The following is a 17,197-nucleotide window of genomic DNA, read 5'->3' on the forward strand; positions in this document are numbered from 1 at the left end:
ACCAAGGGCCATATGTATCATCATGACCATTTGCGATTTCTAAATAGCGATTTTTAAGGAATCGCTATTTAGAAATCGCAAAATGGTATGTATGTAGGAAATCGCTTCTTTTTAGCGATTCCTTAACATTCCTAAATTGCGATTAGCAAATTGCTAATCGCAAATTTCCCATTCATTTCTATGGGCTAGGAGGCCCATAGGAATGAAGGGGAAATTTGCGATTAGCAATTTGCTAATTGCAATTTAGGAATATTATCATGGGTGCAGGGGTGTCACAAGAACACCCTGCTGCACCCCTGAAAATGACATGTGTGGGCATATGGCGCACATACATGCCCTAAGGGCATGTAAGAGCGTCATATGGCACCTTTGGATTTTAAATAAATTGCTTTTTTAAAAGAATTCGCAACTTACCACCAACTAGAAGTTGATGGTAATTTGCGAATCCTTATGGACATTTTTGAATTAATTTTCCTTTGATACATTGCATTTAAGGAATCGCACAATTTGCGATTCCTTAAGTGCAATCGCAAAATAAGGAATGGCAAATTTTGCGATTCCTTATTTTGCTGCCAAAATGTTTCATACATACCATTTAGCGAATTTTGGCCTTTGCGAATGCTAATTTGCTTGATACATATGGCCCAAAATGTTTCATACATACCATTTAGCAAATTAGCATTCGCAAAGGCCGAAATTCTGCAAAATTCGGCCTTTGCGAATGCTAATTTGCTTGATACATATGGCCCAATGATCTGTGCCCAGTGGAAAATAGCTTCTTTTGACAAGGAGGTGATCTAGTAGGTGTGTGTGTGTGTGTGTGTGTGTGTGTGTGTGTGTGTGTGTGTAGAGGGCGGGGGTGGTTACTAAAATGACAGAACATTCCACTATGCACTTCTATTAAGAAGAAGGGAAGCCTTTCACTTGTACAACATAGAATCGATGCATCTAGGTTTAGCAATTGATCAAGAATGAATAATTCAAGATTTTGGTTTCTAGCTGAATTGTTGCACAGAGCTGACCTGTGGTTAACCTCTTTCTCTTAAAGACTCTGTGTACTTTTACTGCTGCGAATACCTACTCTACATGTCCTATGACACCTCTTTTGTAAATTATACATATTCATAAAAAACATACACTGCAATTATATATCCTAAGTTACAAATTGAATCTAGGATTGGGTAAATATTACCAAGTGCAAAATTGTTTTTATAAATTTCTGATACAAGTGAGGTTGAGTTGTCCCATCAATGCAGGTATAATCTATGATATTAAGATCACACACAGTAGAGTGAATTAGCTTACCAGTCCTTTCCCAACTGGAAAGCAAACAAATGCTCTGCCAGTTAAAGTGCTGGATACCTTTAATTGAATGAAAGAGCACTCCTCAATATTAAGCATGTGCACTACTCATGGTGGTACGCACAGTATATTGACGACCCATATTTACTTTTAGAAATATGGTTCCACGTCTTTAGGTTTTTAGAATGAAATATCCAGCTTTAGTGTGATTTTGTTATGTAGAGATTTGTGTAAAAAAAACCTTTAAAAAAACATAAATTAGGTTAGTTTTTGAGATTTATTAAAATGTGTTTATCACTCTCTGAAGAGGAACCACTAGTTGCAAATGCTGTTAATTAAGCTTTCTTTTATTATCCTCTACTTTAAGGTCTGTTGTGCTTATGTTGTGTTTCTCATATGTTGAAATAGGTTGATTTCGCCTGAGAAGCCATTGGATGACAGGAAGGAGATACAGCCACTTGGCTCGCCGGAGAAATTAGATCCAGATGCAGCCGTGATTCTCGAGACCAGCCTACCATCTCTTTGTCTCAAACAAGTGTTCCCAAAGTATGCCAAGCAGTTCACCTATCTGAGAGTGGTGGAACGTGTTGCTTCCCTTTTCATTCGATTTCTTGGCATTAAAGGAATGAAGAAGATGGGGCCTACAGGATTTCGAATGTTTATAAGGTAAGATATTTAAGATTTGGGGTGAACAATACTTAAAGTATCGTGAAGATCCACACTATCTTCATCTATTAGGCTGGAGACAGTTGTGCAGCTTAGGCCTTGGCGGAAAAAAAAACACATTGATTGACCCAGTGTGGACTGGATCTTGACTTGAGAAGAGTCTCTAAGGGCGAACATCTAGTAATCCTCTATATTATTAGGTGGTGATTACAAAAGAAATAAGGTAGCGTGTTAGTGCTAGGTGCTGTTTAGTTTTAGGATTGCAATCAGATCAGAGATAGGGCAAGAGTCAAAGTTCCGCTGGGTTAAAATTGCTGTTAGGATTAAGATTACGTTTGGGTGAGGTTGACTAAAAACAATTGTCGTCATATAATTGAGTCTGACTGAGGATGACCAAAACTATAATTGTCGCAGAACAATTCCTAAGTAGTTGGTTCTTTTTGACAGCCAAAGTAATGTTCACTTTAAAAATGTTGAAGGTGGGTTGCTCTGGCTGAACCTCTGTAGTAGTATTGTCCATAAATGCCTTTTTGATAATGGGGCATATTAAGAGATATCTGGTGTTGCAATAAAACCAACACAATAAAAGATTTGTGTAAGGGCTCTATGAAATTGGCTCAGGTGGCAATGTGAAAAGATATGTCCATTTTTAACTGTAGGGGAGGCACCACAGGAAGAAAATGAGGACAGATGAGAAGAAGCAGAGGGTACGGGCAAGGCAGTTTGGAGAGCACAGACCCAATGAGACAAAACCAAAGCGACCTTGGCCCCCTGTGTTGCATCCCCCACCATGCCACTGTATTACTTCCGCTCCCCCTTGTTGCTTCCACCCCGTTTTGCTTCCACCCCTGTGCTACTTCCCCTGTTTTGCATCCTCCCCACCCACCTTAAAAACTCAAAAACGCTTTTGTGTATTTTTTGGTTTTTAGTTACCAATCAAACTCAGATCAGTGACGAAAAATAAAATAAAAAGCAAGGACCTCATTTTGTGAGCGCGTGCATGCAGGATGATCGTGTTTGCAACATCACACAGTAAACCACGTCAAACGTTTTTTGTTTTTCTTATGTAGCTGTGAGGTATAGCATCGGTAATGCTGTGCCGTATGACTGTAACCATTAACAGTCAGTAGGTGCTAATCGCAAGACCAACTGCCTCTCCCAATGCTTGTGTTTTTTAGGTATCTTTTTGCTTTATTTCAGATTATTTCTTACACACCATGGTATAAAACAGGGATCATTGATGTGAAAAGGATAACATACCACATTTTTATATTTTTTTCCCAGCACACCTTCAAGGTTTCAACTTTCATTTCATGACACTTTGTACTAAAATAGAGTGTGAATAGCCAGTGCTTGTGTTTAATGTCTGTACAGTTTAAATAAAGGAAAACGTTATTTCCTGCCAAAGGACCTACTTCCGCTTGTATATGTCAATCACCTCCGCTCCTTCAGATATCAGTCTCTTCACACGCATGCGTCCTCCACCCCTCTACCTCCGATGGTGCACTGCTGCATTGCCAGAGCTCGCGCTCAGAGGTAGAACATTTGGTTTGATGTATTTTATTTCAAGCAGTCTTGAATGCTATTAGTTTGATAATAGAAAGTGGTTAAATGCAAACCATTGCACAAAGGCGAGCAGGAGTAGAAAGGGTTAATTATGGACAAGAGAGCAGCAATATGAAAGCAAATGAAGAAAACAACACTGAAGCTTAGTCTTCAGGGCAGCAAGTCTAAAACATTAAAAAAACAAGCATTGGCATAGGCAATAGGTCTCGCTTTTGGGACCTTATAAGTATTTAGTTATGCAGCACAATATCCTTGGTGCAACAACATCAACTGTTGCATGGCTAAACACTTATAAGGTCCCAAAGGTGAGACCTATTGGCTAAGCCAATGCTTGTTATTTCAGCAAATCCGCCATAACGTGTTTCGGCCAAACCTGGCCTTGCTCACACACACATATATATGTGTAAGTATATCTATTTGATGTTCATCATATCGATAGTCCATACTTTATATGCCAGACTACACCATATAGCGTGCCTTATGACAGGGCATCTATGCACTAGAGGGCATTTAGACCACTGTGTGCCTCCGTAGGCGCTCATGCTGTTGGCTATCAGCAGTGGAGCTTCCTGTCCCATCACCCCAAGCCCCGAAACAAGCAGTCCACTAATCACGGCGGGTCCAAACAAGAGGCCCTGTGTTCGCCTCTGTGTTGACGGGGTCCGTACCCAGCACAGCCACCAAGGGGCTGCTTCTTCTCCGAGCCAGAGAGGAGATTTATTGGAGCGTTTTCCAAGCCCCAAGTCATGTAACGGGCCAGCTGGGCGAGCAGGGAGTGGGAGCTGGCCCGCCCGGCTCATAAACCGTGGGCTGCACTGTGTCCGCCTTGAGGCCCGCCGCGGCTCGGATGAATGTCACCAGAGCTGGGGCTACAGGCCCTATTAACGATGAAACGAAGCAGATTGATGCTTGGCCAGGGCCAGAGCTGGCCCCGTTCTTCCTTCCAGCAGATGGGGGGTAGGCGGAGGGAGGGGCTCACATTTCCCACAGTCAGCAGCCAAACTCTCCTCAGCATCCCCCGGCCTGGCTCCCTACGCAATCTCCTGTCCCCGCACCCCCACCCTCCACTGCCGGTCCTCGTTGGCGTGCAGGCTCCAGAGAGGGAACTGAGAAAGGCTGCTGAAGGGCCAAGGGTTGTGGTACAAGGATGGAGGTGGGGGCGCCGGGAGTGGAGGAGCGGAATAGGGGGTGCGTTGAAGAAGCAGAAAAGACGGGTGCTCGAGAGAGCCCACCGAGAGGTAGTAGGGTACTAATGTAGGTCACCCTGCGAATAGGGGTACACAGAAACATTAGGGAACAGAGTTGGTTAGAGGTTCCAAGACTACAGTGGCATCTTAGAGAAGATATGTATGGAGAGGCACTACATAGAGTGCATAGGTAGAGGGGCACTCTAGAGCACAGAGCGTCACTGCAGGACAAGAAGGACAGAGAGACACTCAAACAAGCGTGTGTCACGCTGAAAGTGAAAAAAAAAAGTTAGAGGAGGAGGCAGCAGGGGGAGGGGAGAGAGGAAGGGGCCTGCGCCTGTTTCCCTTGCGGAAGCGAGCCAATACCATCTGTTAATTATAAACAAGCACGCTCCCGCAAGGGAATCGCCAAACGTGCACACGTTGCCATTGAAAGCAATGCAACACGTGCACTTTTTTGGTCCAAAGAGCGAGTCGATTAAATGAGGTTCCATCCTATGTGTATGCGAGACCTAATAAGTGGAGGGTCCGGAAGTTTTTCTTAGTAGGGTTGCTGAATACGAAGTCTGCCTAGTCCAGTGGTTCATTTGTGCATAAACTCGCACCAGGGCTCAAAGATTTGCTAAGTAGCCCACGGCCTATATTACTGTATGTCAGCATTGGCCGCAGTGCTCTGATTCCATCTCACGCCTCTTAATACACCATCAGACACTAATTTCTCCTTTATTTCCCTCTTGCAGGTTCCTGCTTTCTCACTTTGGCACCTTTTTTCAGTCATTCTCTTCCTCCTTCTTTTCTCCTTGTGCATTTTTACTATCTTGCTATGAGGGAAAATCTATTAAGGAAAAAAAATGGAGCCTACAGGAACTGCAAGCTCAAATTAAACCCTGGCCTGGTCTTGATTCTACATCATCCTCCACGACCCCATACTTCATGTCTTATTATAGCACTCTAGCAGGTTTTTTAAAATTTAATTTTAAGTCAAAGTCTACTAGACAGCACAGCTGTCTGGTTGCTTAAAGACTTTGTGCCGACTTTCTGAAAGCTTCTCTGTAAATGCATTTCACCCATTAGTTACCATTTGTGGTTTTGCGATTTGTAACTCACATTTGCTTGCTTTCTGCTTGCTGGCTTTATTTGATTTAGGCTGTCCGGCATGTGTTCGTCTCTCCTGTGGAGCATAGCCTGTTTACCATCTCTCTGACTCGCTCCTTCTATTTTTCTTCGAGTGCTCACTTTCTGTAAACAGGCCTTAAAATGTTGACCCTATCTTCTCACATTTGCTGTGCATTAAAAAAAAGGTCAAATGCAAGCCTCTGTCTTCAGAGGGAGCTTGGTGTTAACTTTTTTTTCTGTCTTCAAACTCAGAAGATTTATGTGGCAATCTTGCTGGGTGGGAAAGGAAAGAGGTTTTATAGCACACAAGAAAATGTAAATGTAAATAATCTGTGCAAATATTTCATAATATATCAGAATTAAGAAGGCACAAAGGAAGCAAAACTTTTGGTCATTTGGAAGTGCGTTAGAAACAAATATTTGATTATGATCAAAATAAATCAATACACTTGGTGATGCCATTTACGTACATTATTGTAAAACTGTATATGAAAGTGTAATGGTAATTTCAATTGAAAATGTGTTGTGTGTAATGGCAGTGGGCTACCACACCATGCGTACTCCATTCTTCACAACTCCACGCTGTGCGACACTCCACCCTACGACACTCCACGCCACTCCACTCTATCCCACTCCACTGTACAACATTCCAATCTTTGCCACTCCACAACACAACACTGCATTCTATGACACTCTGTGCCTCCCTACTCCATTCTGTGACACCACGCCACTTTACTCCTCTCTATCCCACCTTACGCTTTGCCACTCTACTTTATGCCACTCCACTCTCCAGCACATCACTCCACTCTACGCTGTGCCGTGGTTCAACAGTTAGCAGCGTTGTGATTGGTCTGAGCGCCGTGTTTTGGAGCTTAGACGCTGACTGGAGGCCTGGGAATGTTGTCCTCGTAGGCTGCGATGCAGCCTGCATGGAGAACATGCGAAGTGCGCAAGACCCTAGAGGGCAGCCAAGCAGTCATTGCACACTTAGGACGGTGCTGCCTGCCGCTCCTGCCCCCACCCACTCACGCAGAGCTGCATAAGTAGGAGAAAATGAAATGATAATTACGTGAGTTATTTTATTTTCCCTTTGTTTCACTGCAAAAAAGCAGTGGGGTGACGCTCCTTGACCTTAGCGGAGAAGCCGCCACTGTTTACAGTGTATTATATTTAATATTAGCGATGGCCGACCGCTCCCACAGCAAAGTTTTCTAAAAACTTGTGGCAAAGAAAAACAAGCATTGACTACGACAAGTGGCTCGCAGCCAACGACAGGCAGAGTGGCTTTGCCAAAGTTTGTTTCAAATGTTTTTAAGTATTTCCCAAAACCTGCCCTTTATTTCGTTGTCCTTACTGGGGACCCGACTTGCCTCCTCCCCGAATACTCCTGGCTTCTAACCCAGTGTTCTAAGCCATGGTTTTGTTCCCTGCCTGCATGAGACAGCCTTACCTTTCTGTTAAACATGTTATTGGAATAAGAAACAAAAAGGCGCACGTCATTGTCTTTTTTCAGTTCCTACTTCTGCTCTTTTGTAGCGCTGTAAACAAAGCCTGAATCATATTGAAGAGCACAATGCATGTTAATTTTGTCTTCCATTAGAAAGGAAGTTATCATCGAAAACCCAGACATTGGTCTCTGTTCTGCCTCAGAACAAAATTAGTTTTTGTTTCTGAGGAAATGTCCTTTACAGTCTAGTTAGTGCATTTTTAATGTCTTTCTTTTAAGTAAACTATGCCTAAGGCTGATGAAGTGCTGCACACACATAAAGGGAAGCAGCAGCTGTGGCAAAGCAAAAGCTGTGCCTTTGTATTGCCAGACACCTGTGTGTGATTACTGGAGGTGTGTGTGTTGTGTGTGTTTGTGCCTGAGGGAGAGAGAGAGGTTGGCGAAGAGGGCTAGTGCACTCTCTGTGAGTTTGTTATTTAGTTGGTGAAGATGGCTGGAGCATTCACTATGGGTGTAATAATTCTTTGGTGAAGAAGAATGTCACAGACTTCATGCTCATTTGGTCCTCAATGTACTTCATGGATGACTATCTCATATCAGTATGTCGTCTCCCTTTTGAAAGTGCAAGTTCTGAGACGACCTAGAATAGAAGGAGTCATCAGATTGAACATCTTGTGTGCCCACCCTGGATGAGTGGGGATTGAGCCTGTGACTGGCAATTGTAGTGGCCTATCTCAGGAAGTCGTGGATTGCTGTTTTTTCCTACCTGGATGACTGGCTTCTCCATGGCAGGACACTGGGGATGGCGCGGTCATATCTGCGGTCACCAACATCCTCAGCTGCACACCTTGGGTTTTTCTATCAATGTGTCCAAATTTCAACGAAAGCGGACTCAGTGCCTCCAGTTCATAGGGACAGTACTAAATACCATTCATACACTGCTTTCCTGATTCCAGGAAGGGGCCCAGATTGACGTCCTGTGGGTCCTTCGCATGTTAGGTCTTCTAGTGTCTTCAATTCACATGTTCATGAATGTCCGCTGGCTCATGAAGGCTCTCCAGTGGTGCCTTCGCAAGCAGTGGTTCCAGCATGAGGGCTACATGGCAGAATCCATTGTGGTTTCTTGGGACACTGCGGCGCAGCTTCCTGGTGGGGTGCGGAGAGGATACTTTCCAGAGGCATGTCCTTCGAGCCCCCACTGGCTGTGGCCACGGCTGTGACAGATGCTTCCACTCTGGGGTGGGTGCCTGTCTGGAGGAACTAATGATCTGAGGCCTTTTGTCTCAAGACCAGTCACGGCTGCTGCATGTAAGCAGGACAGGGGGACGGGTAGTCGACAGGCCACGGAATAGGATGTATTTATTTTATTTTCCCTATTCCGTCTTTCAATTCCCCCCCCCCCGCACCTTGCCCCGCCCCCACCCGCCACACTGCGCTTACCTGTAGAGCCACACCTGCTCAAGAAAAGCAGAGTCTTTACCTAAATCTGCTCGAGCTGAGAATGATTTGCCTGCCACTAAAGGCATTTCTCAGTGCCCTTTGCAGTTAGTCCAGATCTTGACAGACAATACTGCCACAATGTGTTTTGCCAGTAAATAAAGGAGAGTACTCTGCAAAACTGTACTCTATCACTGCACTCTACACAAACGCACTCTACTCTGCAAAACTGCACTCTATGCCACTGCACTCTACACCAATGGACTCTACTCTGTACCACTTCACTCTACACCAGTGAACTCTAGGCAACTACTCTATCCACTGCACTCTACCCTGCACCACTCTACTCTATGCCACTTCACTCTACTGTAAGACAATCTACTCTACACCTCTGTACACTTAGCCACTCTACCCCACTCTATGGCCCTCCACTCTATGCCACTGCACTCTACGCCACTCCAACCTCTGCTGTGCCTCTTTACAGCCCTCTCCTCTGTGCCTCTCTACTCCACATCACCTTACACCAATACACTCTACACTACTTTACACAAAACTAGTGCACTCTACGCCTCTGTACCCTATGCCAAGTACTTTGCACCACTGCACTCTATGCCACTATACTTTAATTTGCAACACTCTACCCCACTGCATTCTACACCACTCTGCACCATTACGCTCTATATCACTGCACTCTACGCAAACCTTTTCTACTCTGCCCCACTGTAGCCTACATCACTGCTCTCTACACCACTCTACTCCACACCATTGCAGTATGTGCTAATGAACTCTGTCCAATACACTATACATCACTCTACTCTACAGCACTTCACTCTATGACACTCTATTCTGCAAGACTGCACTCTCTGACACTAAACTCTTCACCACTCTACTTAGCACCACTGCGCTCTACTCTGTACCATTCAACTCTGGGCCACCATATTGTACTCTATGCCAATCCACTGTACTCCACTCTACACCACTCTAATCTACTGTGTACCACCGACCTTCACGCCATCACTCCACTCAGCGCCACATTATTCTTGTGAGGAATGGGCTACAGATTGACTGTGGTGTGAGCCCTGGTCAAGCAGCAACCACAATCCTTGTCACAGTATGCCACAAGTAATCCCCAAATTAACCTTTGCTCAGCCCCATGGTAACTTGGCTTAGGGCAGTCAGGCTTATTTTAGAGGAAATATGTAAAGTATTTGTGTAACCTTTCAAACAGTAAAACAGTGGAAACACCGCTCAACAAGCATTTGCAATGCAATAGGTCTCGTAGTTACGAGAGTTTCAGCTATTGGCATTGTAAATAACAACGCCTTTTATTTATGTTTTTAAAACAAAAACAACAAAAAAGGCATTATTATTTGCAATGTCAGTAGTTCAAACTCGCGTAAATGCGTATTGCATTGCAAATGCTTGTTTCTCTTCTCCCAGCTCCAGTTAAAGCTCACTACCAAAGCCCATATTAATTAGAGGGCATGTGTGAAGCTCGGCCTTCCTCTCGGCAGTTGCAAACACGCACTGGTACCAGCAAGCAAGCACTGGCAAGTTTAAATTCTGTTCTCCACAAGAAGCTACAGGTATCACAACAGGGAAATACAAGCATCTCTGTACAAGGAACTACAAACTTCCTTTTCGAGGAACCAGATGCGTAACTGTTACAGACCTCCCCATTCTGAGGCAATATAGGCTGACCGGCATAACGAACCTGGCGAGAAACCAATCTCTCCATCCAAAGAACTACAGACACCCCCCTCACTACGAAACACAGACATCGATCCTAGAGTAGCTAGCTGCAGGCATTCCACCCGAGGAACCACAGACATCCCCATTTACAGAACCGAGCTGTACCACCAGAAACATGCATTTCCCGCAAATAAATGTACGTTGCGTTTATTTTTCATGTAAAGTGTGTGCATTATATTTTGTATGCATTTACCTGGCCAACAAAAAAGTTACAGAATAATTTTTTCTTCTTTTTAGTCATATCTCCGACTCACCGCCAGGCTTGCTGAGCACGCTCCCCTGCAGGATGGCAGTTTCCATATACATTTTATGCACTTCGACCACTGTGTACTTTCCAGCATCAGACCCGCTTTTAGCCTTCAGTAAATAGATGGCACACCGGGTATAACCATTATCTGCACAGGTGTCCCAGGCTCGCTATAGGGGTGGTATTACTAGATTGAGGTTTGGTATTTAAAATATTCATTTCAGCATTGAAATGTGCTGTCTGTGTTTAGACTCTTTTCACGAAGAATAACCTCGGTGTGAAGGCCCAGTTTGAGACTTTACGAGGGATATATAAGTAAATGTATTATGTCAATTGGGTTTAAGTCACTTCTACCATGTTTTAAGGGGAGAGCACTAGCACTTTAGCATTGGTTAGCAGTGGTAAAGTGCACAGAGTCCTAAGGCCAACAAAAAGGAATTCAGCAAACAAATGGAGGAGTGAAGGCAAAACGTCTGGGGATGAACTCAGGGTTGGACTTGCCATGCCGGGCATCAGGTGTTTAACTGGTAGGCTGGAAGGGTGGGGGCCAGTTTTGCAGGTGGGGGCTGTTTTTTTTACTTGGGGACGGATTTGCAGCAGGCTGCAATATCGGCCCCCAGTCGCAAAAGCGGAAGTGCTTCACACTTGCACCCCTCTACCCATCCCGGGGCTTGTCTAACCGAATTGCCAAGGCTGCTTTGGATTCCCAGTCCGGCCCTGTATTAACCTGCAGAAAGGGCCAAGGCCAACAATTCTACTCTGAAATAATCTACTCTCTTACCCTGCAATCTACGCCACTCTACTCCACCCTGTGCCACTGCTCTCTATGCTGCACAACTCTACTTTACTCCACTCTTCTCAACTCTGTACCACCCTACTCCACGGCGCTGCACCATAGACATACGTCTTTGTGTCAGTTTGCGTTAGTTTGATTGCTGAGTTTAACAGTTGAAAACAATTCTTGACATTACACTCACTGAGGCTCCAGTCTCGATCAGGATGGTCATCCGTTAACAATTTAACAATTAATGTGAATCTTACTAGGGTTGAGAGCCATGTCTTCTCTTAGTTGCCCAGAATCTATTTGGCATAAATGTGTCCTTCAACTTCCCCCTCTCCAAGGTGTAGGTTAGTTTGTTGTGTTCTTCTGTCGACATTTAACGCTGCACTAGTTGGGCAGTAAGAGACATGGTTCAGGTTTCGGGACGCATCAATGGAATATGTGACTGGCCTTGGTTTCATTGGTGTGGTTTATCCTATCTGCCCAATTTCTGGAAAGCTGGTTTGTTGTTTTAATTTCCCATTGCTTAAACTCTTGTCTTAATGCCCCCATCTTCCAACAACTCCATCCCCCAACCTTAAGCCTCCCTTTCCCCTATACTGCCACCATGGTAGTTCTTTGCGGCCACCCTCACTCTGTCCATAGATGCGCTATGTGGGAACTGTAACTTGTTCTATTTTACTTTCTTATATATTTTTCTCGCGCACGTGTCTTTTGCTTACCAGTCCAATTAATACCTTACTTCACGTCATGTAAAGCGCTCAGATACCCATTCTGGTCATGTTTGCGCTATACAAAACGTTATAAATAAATAAATAAATTCCAACATGCCTCCTTGCAACAGATTCACTTAAACCACCACCACATGCTTTTTAAATTTGATTTTGACTTTTTAATGTAATGAGATATAATAGCTCTCATATGGCAACACATTCCTTAGGCCTGGGTACTCTGGTAGCCATCAAGATACAACTATTGTAGGCAGAGTGTTTTCGTTTCATCATGGTATTGTTTATCAGTTCATTGATGACCCTGTGCATCATTACAAGTGCAGCCCAGGCGCCGCGTCTCACCGCCGTTTAATCTTCAAACAAAGCCCCTTTACTTGCCATATCTTCTCCATGCATCTCTATTCTCCAAGGGCCCCATTAACTCGGCCCTCTTGGGAAGGCTTCTTTCTGGCTTCACTGAATCAAATGACAATTCTCCAGCCTGATCAATGCTTGCTCGTGACTCATCCTCTTTCCCCTTCTGGGGAGCAGAATAGAATGTACTTCTATTTCAGAAAATCATTATGTTTTTTCATCTCAATAGCTCTTTCAATCCACCTCTTGGTTCGATGAAAGGGATTCTGAAAAGCCCGCGTCACATCGGTGGAATGCACTTAGTGGGCGAAGCCGTCTTCGTCGGGTTCTGTTTTTCCAAATATTGCGCTGTCGCTTTTCAGGAAGGGCTGTGGAGTCTCTTCTCTTTAAACAAAAAGGTAATGTGTTTCATCAAGAGGGAGCAACATTGAGCTCCTGTAAGGGCTTTGTAAATAGGGTTTGACTGCAAGACTCCTATCCATGGCCATCTTCACAGCATTAAAGATCTCCAGTCTGATTTATTTCGTTTTTTATAGTTTTATAGAACTCAAACTCAACCCGAAGTTACTGGAGCGATTTACATGAGCGCCAGTTACATTACACAATGGCACATTATTGTTTTAGGCTCAGGGAGATGAAGTGATTTGCCAAGAATCACAGGATGTTGAGCCGATGCGGAGACACAAACCCCGTTCCCCAGTTCCATAGTCAGAAGTCTGGTGTTTACGCCGCATTGTCTCCCCATTGTGTCCTCGCTGCAGGAGTGCCGAAAGCCACCAGAGATGCGAGATTGTCAGCCTGAAAGGCTGTGGCTTTGGTTGTGATGGCTTCTTGGATGATGCAGCTGCTCATGAACATGGTGCAGCTGGCAAAGGCCCGGTGGAGGTACCAAAGATGGGGGTGATGTGGTCATATTTCTTCAGACCCTGGTGGAAGGGTACTTGCAGATTGTACGATGCCCTTAAGGGAGGTTAAAGAGTCTGGAAGGCCGTGGAGCAGGAGTATCAGCTTTGTTTCTATGGAAATAGGAGTAGGTTTGAGTCCTCGATGTCAGTGGTTAAAAGGCAGGGGTCGGAGGCCATGAGAAACTGAAACTGCACTGTGTTCAAATGGAAGTCAAAGATCAGGAGACGAATTCAGGACAAGGTGCCAGAAATAGAGATGCTTTTGGTTGGCATATTGGGACTAACATCGTCTTTTTCACGTAGAAGCGATGGAGTCTGGTATATATATTCAGAGGTGACGGGAACCAAAGTCAGGGGTTAGGGTTCCCATAACCCCTGAAATCATAGGTATATATATAGGTATTCCATCCTCCAGAAGGAAATATATTTCAGAAAAACACTTTGCAACTTATTGCAGTTCATATGTTATATAGAATGTTATTCTATTGTGGTTATACTATATGTACCCGTCTACAAGAAAAGGTAAGCTTTAGTGAGGAGGACACACATCTGCAACAATCTGGAGGAGTAAATTGGCATTTTTGGCATTATCACAAATGAAACTTGATGGGTACATAAGGTAAAATCTATGGCTATAAAAGGGTAGTGAATATAATTATAATATCTCATATAATGTAAAGCATGAATGAAGTGAGACAATCAATTTACTACCAAGGTTTGTATATAATAATAGCGATAAGGAAAAACCCTATTGGGTTTCAGATTTGGTTGGTTGCAAAAACTTTATTAAGATCACTAAAAAAAAAGTTTGTTACACATTGTGATAAACACGAGTTTACTAAGAAACTTTTTAAAGTGGACACAGAAATATAATTGATTTATTCAGGAATCAGAACCCTTTGAAAAGACAACTAACTATTCAGCAAAACATTTACCTAAACGATACACTATAGTACGTGGTGACAAAAATGGACTGATTATGGAATGTAGGTCTATGCCTTCATTTAATGTTTTAAAAAAAAATTCCAGAACATAAGTATAGAGGATATGTCTTTATAGGGATGAGAATGTTGTGGATGCTCAATGTAGCTAATTCAGTGCATGAACAATTAAGATAAAGTTGAAAGGAAAGCTTAGAATGTATTAAGAGTGGGATTGGACTTTCAGACACCCCAAATCAGCTGAATCAAAATGGGCTTTTCATGTAAGGAAGATTATCAGATTAGATGTGATATCAAAGGTGTCATGATTCAAATTTGGAAACACGAGGGATGCAGCATCAGGAAGACATGGACAATGTGAATCCACTTGAATCACTGTTCTAGTTGTTTTTAAGGATGATGCTTATCCTCTATGTAATCAGTGTCAACGCAATCAGCACGTTTGCGTCCTCAAACACGTGGAACATCGAGATTAACACCAAAGATAGACAACCGAAAAGTGCTTTCACAGAAACTCAGGGGTGAATAGAAGAAGATCTGTGACTCTTTTTTAGATCATTAGGTATGTACTGTAGTTATTGATGTCAGACTGATGCTTATTTTCTGATTTGCGGAAATATTTTACCTAATTGCAGATATGAAGTGGTAAGAGGGCCCAAAAGTGAAAACTGGCATTTTGGAATGTGGGTCGATTCACCAGGGTATTCTTTGGGCTGCTAATTGGCAAAATAATTTTGAAAGTGTAAGTTTATTCTCTTATGAACATTGGGTGATTTCTCCTTACTTTCCGTTTAAATAGCATTCAGAGAATAACCTGAACAGTTAATGCTATCTCAACAGTTTGAAACAAAGAGGATAATGCAAAGAATGGCTTTAAAGAGTAGTCAACAAAAAAGAAATACATGCATTTGGAAAAGTCTTGAGAATGCTTTTTACCAGTGTCACTAGAATTATGTCTCAGTATAAGTCTAAATTATGTAGCAGGGTATGGTAATTTGTTCTGCAAGGAAAGACAAATCATTCTGCAATTATGCATCACCACTTTCCCTTGAAAACTACTCTGCTGAATAGCACAGATAATTTCATAATTATTACCCTTGTTCCTGACTATGTGGGAGTTTAGGATTCAACATATAGCACATTAAAAGAGATGCAATTGTGATTCTTCTGAAGTGTGAGTGGCATCTTGTAAGAACATCATCTTTGAGAGCTGTGTATTTTTAAGCAAACATACATTTATGTTAATAATAAAACAAAAAAATTGTGAACAAAGAAAGAATCATTCTGCCCACATGTTTGAAAGACATGCAGGTTAGGCTTTTGTTTCCTGATGCAGACAAAAGCTCTCCTGCCAGTTCGTTAAATGCAGATGTTTACAAACCTGATAATTTGTAAGACTGACTTGTCACCTTCACTTGTTGACGCTGTAATCAGACATTTAACAAGGCATCGGCGGCTCCTCTTTAAATGGAAGGTTAAAGCAATCAACCGATGAAGGTAAAAAGGTAACTTTCACAAGTGGCTGGCTTGGGAGTGCCCCTTGGCTGTACACATTTCAATAGCTGTTAATCCTCTTGAGACAGAGACTGTTTTTTTTGTTGAAGTGTGCTAGTTATGCAGCAAATAGTGGATTATCTGGCGATTGTTGCAAAATCACATTTATGCTGAAAACGCTGCAGCCCCCAATCACGTTTTTCCAGTGGCCCTGGTCCATTACTCTTCATATACTCCTGTTGATACACCACAAGCAATTTTGGTAAATTGAGTGCGCACTTCGTTGCAACAATTTGAGGGATTTAAACAAGGAATTTCTGGATACACTCTTTGCAAATTCTGTGTGACAAATTTTTTTCATGTGGTAAAAACACAAATGTGGGAAAGTAAATCATTTTGGATCAAACAATATTTATGTTTAGGACTCATTAATGTACAATACTTTTTGTGGAAAATATTTTCCTGAGTGTTGTTTGGATTATGGACTTGTTGGATATCGTCCCACTTTTGACAGGTTACTGTGGTTGTGATAAAAATCCAGCAATCAGAAAGTGCAGAGCAATGTACATAAAGGGAAGACAAAATGATCTAAAAAACGTCTTTTATTCAACATAATGCAAGCGGTAATAAGGCAAAGTAGATAAACGTGTGTACGTTAAATAGTGTTGATTTAGGACATGAGTTAGTGCTCATAAAATTAATTATGTGGAAGATATATTTTTGACTGTGACGTGGACACCACCCCACAATAATAGATTGGTTACTTCACCTGTGGTAAGAATAGAAATCCACCTTTTCAAGTGTGAAAAAAGCGAAAGTAATGTGAGTATTTGAACACCGAGGTAGCAGGTGCAGGCTGGTATCAAAGGAGAAGGCTTGTCTTAGCTAAGGAATGACAGAGCACATCCTGGACTGGGTCTGAGCACCGCTGTGGGAAGGTTTGAGGTGTGGCTGGGTGTCCTGCCTATCTTCTGGTCTTGTGTGGCTTCAAGGGTCCCCGCGCCCTGCTGCACGTACACAGCAAGCCACAGGAGACCACCACCACTGCATCTCCAAGGCCCAGGGAGGAAGACGTTTGGGTATGGACATCTCTGGAATGGCAGCGCCACTCCTTGGCTGTCAGTAAATTCCACTTCCTGGGTCTAAGCTGACACTTGACTTATGTTAGAAGGTGAGAATTCTGCCTTAAGTGTCGCGAAATCCTCAACTGCACTTCCTAGCCGGTCAGAGGTCTGCGGGGGGCAGGAGGCCCTTTATCCAGGTACATCTCT

The 17,197-nt window shown here is 43.2% G+C and overlaps 1 protein-coding gene across 1 annotated transcript in view; it reads left to right on the top strand.

Moving 5' to 3' along the window:
• Positions 1-17,197, top strand: part of TTLL11 (tubulin tyrosine ligase like 11) — a 682,208-nt gene that overhangs the window by 623,367 nt on the left and 41,644 nt on the right. Inside the window, exon 7 of the mRNA XM_086920963.1 lies at positions 1,711-1,968. Coding sequence (XP_086777089.1) covers positions 1,711-1,968 — 258 coding nt within the window. The remainder of the gene's footprint in view (positions 1-1,710; positions 1,969-17,197) is intronic.

This window comes from Lissotriton vulgaris, chromosome 5 (genome assembly GCF_964263255.1).
Source record: "Lissotriton vulgaris chromosome 5, aLisVul1.2, whole genome shotgun sequence".
NCBI classification, from domain to species: Eukaryota; Metazoa; Chordata; class Amphibia; order Caudata; family Salamandridae; genus Lissotriton; species Lissotriton vulgaris.